Source organism: Phyllobates terribilis, unplaced genomic scaffold (assembly GCF_046119375.1).
Source record: "Phyllobates terribilis strain yellow unplaced genomic scaffold, ASM4611937v1 Scaffold_5__5_contigs__length_657084704, whole genome shotgun sequence".
In the NCBI taxonomy this organism is placed as follows: domain Eukaryota; kingdom Metazoa; phylum Chordata; class Amphibia; order Anura; family Dendrobatidae; genus Phyllobates; species Phyllobates terribilis.
The window spans coordinates 10656794-10670029 of NW_027362765.1; the positions used below are offsets into that span (position 1 = coordinate 10656794).

Sequence of the window (13236 nt, forward strand, 5' to 3'; positions counted from 1 at the left end):
TTGACTGTGTGCAAGGAATCATGAAATCTAAAGATTAGCAAAGGATTGTGGGGCACAATGTAGTGCCTAGTGTCAGAAAGCTGGGTTTGCGTGCTAGGTCATGGGTCTTCCAGCATGACAATGACCCCAAACATAGTTCAAGAAGCACCCAGAAAATGGATGGAAACAAAGTGCTGGAGAGTTCTGACCAGCAATGAATCCGGATCTAAATCCCATTGAACACCTGTGGAGAGATCTTAAAATTGCTGTTTGGAGAAAACATTAAAATTTGAAAGTCTTCAGTGGTTGATACAATCTTTTCAGTTAGCCATTAGTCAGTAAGCTTTCGAGACTACTCAGGTCTCTTCATCAGACATAGTATAACACAAAATCTGAAGAGTCACATATTTATACACAACAGGGCACAGGAATAATGCAATAGATAAGACAAGTGACGTGAAGAAGAACTATCAGTATGGGATAGGGAGAGGCAATTCTGGCCGTAAAAATGTTTGGCCACAAGTAGATCTATTCTTTTTTTCTTTTATTGTGTGGTGATGAGAATTCATCCTTGTTTTAAGTTTTTGCCCTGTCTCCCCTACATACAAACCCCCAGTTGGACATTTGGTACATATAATTAAATTCATTGTGATGCAGCTGAAAGCACCTGGGATCTTGTAATCTTGATGTGAGTTGGGAATCTTTATCTTGTCCGTGGTCATTATAAATGTACAGGTTTACATTTACAGTTGGTGAGGATGAATTTTATAAGTTTCACCACAAAGGTGAAACTATCCTCCCGGTCAGTTTGCTTTCCCTCCCAGTACCTTTTAATTCTAACAATGTTAGGTTTCTGGGAGATTATACTTGTTCCTTTTATTATTGGTTCTCCTTAGCTTGCCTTCTTTGCCCTATATGAATGTGTTTTTGTTTCTCACTCAGAGTTTTCGCATTTTATTTCATACTTTCCTTTCCCCTTGTTGAGAGTGTGTTGCAGCCTCCTCTCTGGTTCTTCAGGAGGTATGAGAAACTCCTCAACGGCTTATTAGTTAGTTAAGTGTGTGGTGGCATTTTTAGTTGTGCAGCTAGGGTCTTTCTAGTCTCTACAGAGACTAATTGGGTGTAGTTGCGGCATTCTCCCATGTGTGGGTTCTCCGGTCGTTATCAAGATGCGCTTTCTGGTTAAAACATTTCCCACATTTTGAACATGAAAAAGGCTTCTCCCCTGTGTGAGTTCTCTGGTGCTTATCAAGATCCGATTTCTGGTTAAAACATTTCCCACATTCTGAACATGAAAAAGGCTTCTCCCCTGTGTGAGTTCTCTGATGTTTATCAAGATCTGATTTCTGGTTAAAACATTTCCCACATTCTGAGCATGAAAAAGGCTTCTCCCCTGTGTGAGTTTTCTGATGTTTGATAAGACTTGATTTCTCTGTGAAACATTTCCCACATTCTGAACATGAAAAAGGCTTCTCCCCTGTGTGAGTTTTGTGATGTTTGGTAAGAGTTGATTTCTCTGTAAAACATTTCCCACATTCTGAACAGGAAAATGGCTTTTCTCCTGTGTGAGTTCTCTGATGTTTATTAAGATATGATTTGTGTCCAAAACATTTTCCACAATCTGAACATGAAAAAGGCTTCTCCTCTGTGTGAGTTCTCTGGTGATTAAGAAAACTACATTTATGGTTAAAACATTTTCCACATTCTGAACATGGAAAAGGCTTCTCCCCTGTGTGAGTTCTCTGGTGCTTATCAAGATCTGATTTCTGGTTAAAACATTTCCCACATTCTGAACATGAAAAAGGCTTCTCCCCTGTGTGAGTTCTCTGATGTTTGATAAGATTTGATTTCTTTGCAAAAGATTTCCCACATTCTGAACATGAAAATGGCTTCTCCCCTGTGTGAGTTCTCTGATGTACAATAAGATTTGATTTCTCTGTAAAATATTTCCCACATTCTGAACAGGAAAATGGCTTCTCCCCTGTGTGAGTTCTCTGATGTATATTAAGATATGATTTCTGTACAAAACATTTCCCACAATCTGAACATGAAAAAGGCTTCTCCTCTGTGTGGTTTCTTTGGTGCTTAAGAAAACTAGATTTCTGGTTAAAACATTTTCCACATTCTGAACATGGAAAAGGCTTCTCCCCCGTGTGAGTTCTCTGATGTATATTAAGATATGATTTCAGGTTAAAACATTTTCCACATTCTGAACATGGAAAAGGCTTCTCCCCTGTGTGAGTTCGGTGATGTAAATTAAGATATGATTTCTGGTTAAAACATTTCCCACATTCTGAACAGGAAAATGGCTTCTCCCCTGTGTGAGTTCTCTGGTGCCTAACAAGATCTGATTTCTGATTAAAACATCTCCCACACTTGGAACAAGAAAATCTGTTCTTCGCTGTGTGAATTTTTTGAGGTTTAAGAAAAGACTTTTTGAGAGGAAAACTATTTCTATATTCTGAATGTGAAAATGGCTTCTTTGAATTAGGAGCAGTTCGTTTTTTAATGCTTATTTTTTTACTTTGATTTTCCTTAGTAGTCAGTAATGAATCAGAAGACAGGACCTGTTTCAAAGGATCAGATGACAGATCTTTGCTGTGAAGAGATGATGGTATATCTGGAGTAATGGCATTCATTTCAGTTGTATCCTGTGGGATCTGAAAATTATCTGATTTGAAAATTGCAGATGTCAGCTGTCCCTCTAATCTCCTGGTACAGACATCTGCAAAGAATAAAACCAATTATTATTTTTAATACAAAATCATTGAATTTTATATTTTTGAACATTTCTACTTAAACTGTCCGTAAAAAAGGCAAGTTATATAAAAAAAATTCACTTATTCACCAGGACAATGACTATCTAATAGAAAACCTCATAGGATGAACCAGTGGATGGTAGTGTTCAACTGTTTGTTAATTCTGCCTCCCAAATATGGAATAAAAAGCCACTAAATGATGTTATGTAGGCAAAAATAATACCTTCTACTTATTTGACAAAAAACAAATCCCCACTCAGATCCATCATCTGTCAATGGAAAAACAGAAGTTTCCACATTATTAGTGGCTGAAAGGCTCTTGAAAAGCAACATGGTTTCCATAAACCAATCCAGCAATATCCGCTCTCCCGAAGTCAGATCTCCCCCTCACTTCTGAGCCTTGCAGTGCGCCCAAACCACATTTAGCCTCCATGTATTTGGCATTACTATAGTGAGAAGAACCCACTTTATTTACGGTGTGTGTCTCCTGGAGCACAATCTGGGCACTATGTGTTGGGTAATAAAATGGCTTATAATTATATTATAGGGTATTTCCAAAATGGAGTCACTTTATGGGAATTTCTACTGATCTGGTTTTCTGCCATTTTGTCATATTAGGGCTTCTGCAAAAGGTGTGTCCCATCTCCTCTGGGACATCTACTTCTCCTCCTGCTTCGACTTGTGTGACGTCTGCTTCTGTCACCAGGATCCGCCTTATTCATCCTGCAGGCGGCGCTGGTGATGGAGGAGACGTCAGAACCAGAAGCTCTGGGCGGCGCAGGCTCTGTCCAGCCACTAAGATTAGGATGCCTGGGACCTGTAGTACCATCCAGTCTGGCAGTATGGGTGTGTGTGCTGTCCAGCTGGAGTAATCTCCTCCCTGCTTCAGCCATTTGGAAAGCACCGCACCCTACTAAAGCTGGAAGCATATTGCCGGAAGCTGCCAGATACAGCCTTGTTCTCCTCTGGTTCAGTCCTCTGTGCTCAGCTCCCGGCTTGTGTATTTGTTTCCTGTTGTGACCTCGGCCCGTTTACTGACTACTTTTGTGTCTTCTGATTTTGTATTTTCTCTGTCCTCCTGGTTCTGACCCGGCTACCTGACTATTCTTCTTCCCATCTCACACCACAGAATAGCAGGTAACACTGTGGCTCAAGCCTAGGGGTCTCTGTGTAAGTCCAGATCCATGTAGAGGGGTTAAAGGGTGATGAGCAAAGTAATTTGTGAAATCTGTAAACAGGGTAGATAAGACAAGCCTGTTTGTGGTGGCCATCTTTTGAGCTTCCAGGTGACCATGAACAGTGTCTGCAAACTATTCCAGCAAAATCTGCATTCCTAATAGCTAAATGGCGCTCCTTCCCTTCTTAAACTGCCATGTGCCCAGACAGTAGTGTACAACCGTATATAGGGGATTGTCAGATTCAAGAGAAGTTGGAAAATAATTTGTAAGGTCCATTTGTTTCCTATTATCCTTTGTGAAGAATTTCAAAGTTATCTCCACATAAAGTGATTTGAAAAATGGGGTCTGATTAGAAACACAAAACTGTCTGCGGGAAGGAGTTAAATCAGAGTATTACAAAGTCAAAAACTGTGACTATAGACAATAAAACATGTACTGAAATGATCAAACTCAACAGTCTTCATCAGAGAAAAATGAGTAACTAGTGGTGAAACCTCTCTGGGGTAATTGGAGTATGGGGCTCGGTGGCTCTTGGCAATCTAAACTATCGTAAGGGACAATATTTTCTATCACATGAGTGCCAAGAAGAAATATTAGATATTTAAATTTTTTTATAATACTGAAGAGCAGAGGTATCTTAAATCTAGATCTCGGGCATTTGGAAGAGGCAATGGAGATCTTTTTTAAAGACTACCAGGGAGTTACAGACTCACATAAGTGAGGCAGGCTGATCCCACCACAATGAAACTATCATACAGAATGAACTTGTAAAAAAAGAAAGAATATAAAAACATGTAACATCCCCAACAACAAAGTATGTATGAAGGGAGAAATCCAACACTAAACTGGAGTTACACTCATTTATGGTGGACCATTGGAGCTACTATGAGTCCTGACCAGAAGAGTAGAGAAAGTATTAGTGCCCCCATTTCAGGAGAGATTGTGCAGTAATCTGAATTCCTTAGGATTGAAAACATAATGGAATTTATGACGCGGAGTGAATCCATGAAACCATGGCTGGAGCCATGCCGACACATCTCCTGCATGTGTGAATAGATGTGTATTACAGCCATCAGCCACGCACAGCTTAGAGATATATCATGGCACAGGTGTAATGTTTTTTGTATAGTTAATCGCAATCCTGTTTGAAGTTAGTTGCTTTTAAAATAAATTGAACAGTCAGGATAAAGGGAAACTCTGTTGTTATTGTACAGAAATTCACACTTGGCCTTCACTGCACATTTAATGTTGTCAAACAAAAAAGCGAAGTTTGTCCAGAAAGACTGGACCTGGTCTTGTAGGGATCATATGAGCACATTCAGCAGCACAGAAGGGAGAGAAGGTAGATTCATCCAATAAGATATCAGGAGTCTAGGAAGCCAACAGCATCATTACCCTCCGCTTTCTCTTACAGGCACATCATAATATTTTTCTTCAAGTGATTTTCTCACTTGTCAGCACATTCTACGTACGCTGTCATTTAGCTTTGTAGTTTACAGATCTGGGCAGGTAACGGACAACATCATCTAATCCCAGGGGGGTAGGTGGATGCTCCAGGTTGTAAATTCTATAGAAAAGGCCTTTCACAATTTCCCAAAGTAATTTGAACATTTTCGGACGGAGGAGAATGTTATGCTCTAGCAGCAAAATGGTGATCACACGATTGTGATACGGCCAGACTACACCACTGATAAAGCCGCCACAGTCGGTGTCTGAGAAGAATCTGTGACTTCTCTGCATTTAGTGGTTACTACTCACCTGGGTAGTCATATGTAGGAATCTCCTCTTTACTCCGCTCGTCACCCCTCACATATGTCTCTGTAGTATTAATATGGGTCAGATCTTCACCCTGAAACAAATATTGTAAAAGTCACAGACAGATGGAGAAGTCCCATCTATGATCGGCTCTAATCCTACTATCTCCACCGTTCTCATTACACAAATATAAAACATAATAATGGTGGATAAAACAAGACTGAATACAAAAATACAAAACCTTTACAGCCGTCTACACATCATATGGGAGATCTCATGACATCTTCTCTCCATCTACCTGATGATCCTGAGGAACATTGGGATCTTCTTATTTACAGTCCTGTGGAAGAAGAGGACGGGGACATCTCTCTGGTGTTGTCCTCTTACTGGATAGATCTGAAGGAAACACATACAGGGACTGAATTCATTCTTTACATACAGATAATTATATGCTCTGTGTATTTAGTCCTGTCTATTACCTGGTGATGTCAGGGGCTCGGGAACCTCCATCATGAAGTCGCTGTACAGATCTTTGCGTCCTTCTAAATACTCCCACTCCTCTATGGAGAAATAGACGGCGACATCCTGACACCTTATAGGAACCTGACACACACAATGATACCGTCATCTCCCCGATCCCTTCATAGTGTTACTATATAATGTCCCAGCATTCCCAGCAGTGTCACCTCTCCAGTCAGCAGCTCAATCATCTTATAGGCGAGTTCTAGGATCTGGTCATTGATGTCCTCATGTATCAAGGGGTGAGGTGGAGGCCAAGTGATTAATCTCTGGTTATGGAGAGACACATTAATAAATCTCACTACAGACATTTCCAGAGTCCTCACCTCTCCAGTTCTGTCCATCTGTTATTCCCATAGATAAGAATGATGTAATGTGACGTCATCAGAATCTCTCACCTCTCCAGTAAGCCGAAAGAGGATTTCTAGGGTGAGGTGTAATATCCTCTCCGCCATCTTCTCTCTGTCCATATCCATCTTTGATGGGTAAATCAGGAAAATTTTCTTATATAGAAGATCTTCACTGAGAGGATCCGATATTGTAGAGACCTGAATGAGAAGAAGATAAGTTGATAGAACATCAGAAATATCCTGTGTAATAATACAATTACTGGAGATAATAAGGGGAAACATATGAGATTTATTATTTTACAGTATTTAGTTTTCTTCTTTACATCTACTAATAAAACCTATATATCTTAAGCCACAGATAACAAGCAGTTTCTTCCTCAGAGTCAGCAGCTGAATACGTTTCTCATAGACTAGACTCACTGTCAGGGAAATATTGAGAAAATAATAACAATTTCCCCAAACCCCTCTTAAAGAGTGTATAATATTTCATCAAACCCCCACCATAGTTCCTGGTTATAAGGTGGTACTTCAGCTTTTCTTTTTTAATAAATTTGAAAAAAAATCTACATTTCTGTTTTTTTTTCAGACAAGATGGGGTGCAGAGTGGACTTTAATGAGAAAAAAATGAACTTTTTAGAATTTACCAAATGGCTGCAATGAAACAAAGAGTGAAAAATTTAAAGGGGTCTGAATACTTTCCGTACCCACTGTATAACCCGGAACTAGGGGTCACAGGTATGCTACGTCCAGCTCTATTCTGGGTATCTCGGCCTCCACAGTCCCTCTCAGCTGTTAACTCTGAGTCTGCCACTCTCTGCTCTTTTCTGCAGCACCAAGCAACCAGTGTCACCATATCTCCACACTTTTGAATCCCTACCTTTGAATACCATCCAGCAGTCTAGTAGGTGTCACCTCTCTTCAATTTGTATATATACTTGCTCTATACTATGATGTTGTATCCGCATTAATGGGGTTTGACGAAATATTATGCACTGTTTGACAGCATGTTTATTGTTCAGGTTAAACAAGAGATATTATCATGTTATTGCACAATGATCCATTTGTATATGCTTTTTTATTTTATTATTTATTATTATTCATTTATTTATTGTTTAGTTCTTTGTGCTATTTCCAGCTGATGAAGGTCAGATCCACCGAAACGTTTACTTTTTTTTTTGGACTGCATTAAAAAAACATTTTTCTATAAGAACCATTGAGTGCCGAAGTCATTCTCAGTTACAGTATGGGTTTGGACCCAACTCGAGCACCTCTGTCCGGTAGTGCAGCAGTTATTATCTTATACTGGCACTGACATTAGCAATTCTGCAGGAGATATTTATTTCACGTGACATGAGAAATAACTACTTCATGATGAGGCAACATCTTCTACTACGGCTATAAAACCATATTTGGCCACAGTCCGTCACTGACTACATCTCTACTGGCCGACTATATGAATGTTTCCCATCTTCCTCGGACTGTAATCTTCTATCACGTTAGATCTCAGGTCTGATTCACACACAGAAGTTTGAGGATTTCATAAAAGCTGTTTTGTTTGCACAAACACCGAGGGCAGAAATGATTTGATACTAAAGTGTACATGTACAGTGTATTATGGGGTTTATAATACAAGTAATATAGCCTTAGGCTATATTACAAGAAAACCCCCAGAAAAAAAGCAGATATTAAAATGTTTCAAGAGACAATTGGCCCCAACATATCTTGTAAAAAGAAAAAAACATGCAAAAATTAGAAGACACATTTTTTCCTCTTTTAACACGTTAAACGTTTGTTTTTGGTTTTATATGAACTCTTGTGGGCACCAGTACATAGATGTACACCGCAAGGATGACACAGGTGTGGCTGCAATAAAATCCCTGGCAGCTTAACCACTTGCTCCTGCAAAAAGGAAACATGGCATCTAAGAAGGTGTGACAGAGTTCGGCTGGATGCCCCTCCTCCTCCCCCAAGTGCTCAATAGTATGGGGCTGCCTAGTTCCTACAATACTGAAATGCCTAGTAATGGTGTCTGGTCCTGCAATGTACGAAAGACTATTAGGACGGGCCAGAGGCAGCGTTCCAAACGTTACCTTTTAACGACCCCATAAACATTTGACTATAGTTGCATGGAAGCACTGATTTTGGGGATTTTGGTTGACTATATAATGTATTAGGGGGCCTCCCTACAGTCAGTCATACAAACCACAGGAAAGCTGGAATATTTGTGTGTATGGGGGAGTCTGGAGAGATAGCCGTCTGCCAAATGACCGCTCAGCCAACACTTAATTCATGTGTATGGGGACGTTACTATTGCACAGGTAGTGATAATACACAGCACTACAGTAGTACAGTGCATCACCGGAGCGATCAGAGGCTTCTGTGTTGTATGATCGCACTAATGAGAGTTGTTAAAAAAAAGTTTAAAAAAAGTTTTAAAGTGAAAATATCACAGTTTTAGCAAAAATAAATATAGGGAAAACATGCATATAATGGGAAAATGGAGAGGGAGGTCAGCTCACTGTTTATTCAATGTACCTTGTCTGAAGATCACCGCATGGAGCCGCCCTGGTCAGGGACATTTCAAGGTTCAAGTAGAGAAAGGAGGAGAGATGGATTCTCCAGCATTGTCTATATTGTTAAAAGCTCACATCTATTGTGAATTCATAAAACTGTTGTGATGGCATACCACCAAGTGCCCACATACCAAACCAATGCTTATTCCTGATTTACAACATGTGAGTCTCTGTGATACTTTTATATCCTTCCCTTTCCTGGGTGTCCATTGATTACTGAGCACTTCTCAGACAATTTAACCCTGTATTGTATGGAAGTAAAAGATAATACACAAATACAACTCATGCATGAGACATTCAATAAAATCACTGGAAATCAAAGACAAATACAATTAATTGTACTGTAATATTAATCCTGTCTGATGTTCATTCCCTGTGGGGCTCAAGTTTGTAAATTAAATATCCAATATGACTTTCTATTTAAGATTTTTCTTTTCATATCTCCACCTCTTAATGGTTTATAAGACTTTTCTATTCCTAATATCTGAAGGATCTGATATCCCCTTTATGTTTTTGTGAAAAGGGTCTTGAAACCACAGACAGGTTTAATGCTGTGGGAATGATTGCATCAGATAAATGTCTTCTAATACATGTTTATAGCGGATCTGACGTCCATCCCACATATTGTAGTTAACTCTCTATACACTCTATTAAATAGATGACCCCTATAGTGGTACAATTCATGAAATTGTGTATTGCAAATTGAGGTCCCGTTAGGTTTTCTTCAAATGTGTCGGTTTTATTAACATAGTTGCATGCTTTACAGGGTGTATGTCCACATTTAAAAGAACCCTTAGAGGATAACCAAGTCACCAAATACCGGCCCATTAAGACACACTTTGTCACTCTCATATTCCCTACTGATTGAACCCCTGGACCAGTCTAAAACACGCTTCCAATCTCAATGGCAGAGAGATCTGAGTTGCACCTTAACGAGGGATCAGTGGAAGCAAATCTTCACCTTGACACACATCATCAATCAGCTCGTGATTTCAGGAGGCCAGCTATAAACTGCTTTCTGGGTGGTATAGGGTCCCAACTCGCCTACACTCTATATTCCCAGATGCTAGTCCCATGTGTTGGAGATGTGGGGAGGAAGAGGGTGACCTACTACATATTTTCTGGACCTTTTAGTAACAGAGAACCCAGGTACATAATGGCTGGAGATATATCAACACCCATAAGCAAGAGTGTGCCACAACAGCAACATCACTCCAAAAGACATATGAAAGCAGGAGACAAATGTTGTTTTTTTTTAGATGTAATTAGAAAAAAATATTTATTAAATACATATTTTAATTATAAAAAGTCATCTAAAGTGCATTAAAATACAGTGTGCTCAGGACTAAACAGACACCCTAATGAGTAACCAGCCAAGGGTAGTAAAGGTATAGGTCTATTGAAGTACAAAATGGTATTAAAATTCATAAATGCACAATTCCAAATATAAAGAAAACTGGCACAGGGATAACCTTTTAGATTTATAAAATCTGTTAAAAGGGGCAGACAGTGCTGCTATAATACCCAACAATTGGCCAGAAAAAAAGAGCAGGACTAGTAACCCTCATGTAATGTAGTGCCAGGGGTGTAACAAAAATTGGGCTTCCCAAGCCGCAACAGCACCTTTTCCATCCCATTGGGGGGTATCCAGCCTCTGGGTAAGTGACTTTCCATATGTCCAATTTTTCTAATTACATCTAAAAAGACTCAGTTTGTCTCCTGCTTTCATATTTTCTGGACCTGTAAACTCCTTTCTGGGGAAAAGTACTACTAGTGATTAGTAAATTCACTGATCTTATTTCAGACCTTGACCCAGCTTTCGTCCTTCTCCATCACAGCAACATCCCTTTAAAAACATATAAAAACTCGATACTGAGACACTTCATCACGTCTGGTAGAGCATGTATTCCCTTGCTATGGAAAAGTAACACTATCCCGACAATCTCACTATGGTTCTCCAAAATAAATTAGATTATGTTAACGGAGGAGCTCACCTACACGATCAATAACTCCCATGATAAATTTTATAAAACATGGTTCTACTGGAGTTTAAATCTTCCGCTGATTACCTTGACCTCATAGGGGAAAGCTAAGTCTATACTTCAGGAGCCTCTCTGATGTTACCCTAACCCTCTTACCCATACATCCCTTCCCCCACTTCCCTTGGTCTTTGTGTGTATTTGTGTTTTTATTTTTAACTACTCGTTTTTGCTTTTATAACCCTTATTTGTTAATCCACATGAATATGTAATGACTTAATGTTTAAGTCAGAGTCACCACGCTGGTATATCCTAAAACACATTGAACCAATGTTCTACCAGCGACTTTACTTTGTATTGTGTTTAATTATTTCATTTTGTTTTCAAATGTTTTGGAAATACTGGTTATTGTTATGGTTATGTGGTCATGTTTGACCTACTGCTTGTTGCACAACTAGTACCCGGTGTTTGTATTTGTATTTCCTTTTCAACACTTAATAAAGATAAATTTATAAAGGATAATCAAGTTACATTGCGTTTGAGATTTGTTTCTTGAAAAAAAACTCGGTGAAAGTTTTCCGCCTAGTCTAGAAGCCTTTATGGATACAAAACTCAAACAAAATATGCAAAAGAATTTACAAAGTCTGGAGGATGGATCTCAGACATCAAAAAAACTAAGTTTGAAAGAGATATCAAAGACTACGAGTCAAATTCAATTTACACATGGAAATGAAACAAACCAAGAGCTACTGTTTTGAAATACAGGTCACACAATAAATTCAAAGAAAATAGAGGAGAGCGGAGGTCAGCTTCACAAATCCTAATGTGTCCATGGGTTCCTCTAATTATAATTCTCTGAGGACTAATCTGATGCATCAGTGGGATCAACTAAAGACAGAACAAAAATAAATTCTCAGGTATTCCCCATAATTCAGCACAAAACAACGGAGACGGGAAGAAAGCTTAAAAGTGCCCCGACATGTGCGTTCCATGCCGGAGTGCATCACAGTCTCCTATCTGCGAATGCGCATGTCCGGAAGCATGCGTTCCACACCGGAGCGCATATGATATTGGATTGCATACCACCAACATAGAAAAATCCTATCTCGGAGATCAGTGTCATGGGACACTGAAAACAAGTATTGCACATCCTCCCATCATACAATAGGCATGTAGATCTACTTTATCACGACATAAAATATGGGATGATGGCCCACAGTATATTCCTAAATGGTCAAATTTGACCCCTATTGCATAGAGATACACAAGGATCACCACACTTGTTAATTATGAAATAGTAGATGTGGGATATAACTGATAAATAATTCTGATATAGAAGCTCAGATATCTCGATGAAGTACAACAATATGTGAACTGAGTAGCAATAGGTAGAGTATAAAATCCAAAAATGTAATCCGGAATGGGGCTGTATTCATACAAAACAGGCATAGGAAATTTGCTCATTCAGTCCCTAAGGGGCTCGTGAATCCAGTCTGGAAATCCACTCACTTTCCTTTTTGAGGATACATCTATTGTGATCACCTCCTCTCGCATTGGGTTTAACCACCTCAACGATGCAAAAGGAGATGTCTTCGGTTTCACATTGATGTACACTGTTCATGTGTCTCGCTAATGGGGTGTCCCGACCATGGTGTATATCACCCAAATGCCCCCCCCCACCATCCTCCTAGACTGCCTCTTGGTCGTGCATACATAAACTAGGGGACAGGTGCATGTGGCCATATACACAAGTACTGAGATTATACAGTTGGAATAATCCCTCTGAAAAAAGTTTTTACTCGTGGAGGAACTTGAGAAAGATTTACATGGTCTCATCCAATTACATGTACACCATTCTCCAGGTCTAAAGAAACCGCAGATTCTTCTATCTAGACAAATCCCCTTGGGTGCAGGCTTTTTGTAGAAACTATGCACTAAATGGTCCCTAATTGACCAACCCTTTCTGAAAGTTATTGTGGGAGTAGATCACACAGCACCCTCAGGTCCGGGTCAGCCACAAGTATAGCCCAGTGTTTTCTGAGGATATTAAAGATACGGTCACTCTGATTGTCAGAAGTTTTTCTTACTTGTGTTATCCCATCTTTTTCTTAGTCTCTTGGTTAGGTATGGAGGAGTGTCTGTCT

General features: G+C 39.5%; 1 protein-coding gene and 1 pseudogene across 1 annotated transcript in view; both read right to left on the minus strand.

Moving 5' to 3' along the window:
• Positions 1-5763, minus strand: part of LOC141270597 (uncharacterized) — a 48043-nt pseudogene extending 42280 nt beyond the window's left edge.
• A 211-nt stretch (positions 5764-5974) lies between these two features.
• The window catches only part of LOC141270587 (gastrula zinc finger protein XlCGF66.1-like), a 445723-nt gene continuing 438461 nt past the window's right edge, over positions 5975-13236 (minus strand). The window contains exons 2-5 of the mRNA XM_073680671.1: positions 6589-6738; positions 6358-6459; positions 6151-6274; positions 5975-6067 (exon numbers count right to left, since the gene is read on the minus strand). Of these exons, the coding sequence (XP_073536772.1) occupies positions 6000-6067; positions 6151-6274; positions 6358-6459; positions 6589-6666 (372 nt within the window). The 5' untranslated portion in view covers positions 6667-6738 and the 3' untranslated portion in view covers positions 5975-5999. The remainder of the gene's footprint in view (positions 6068-6150; positions 6275-6357; positions 6460-6588; positions 6739-13236) is intronic.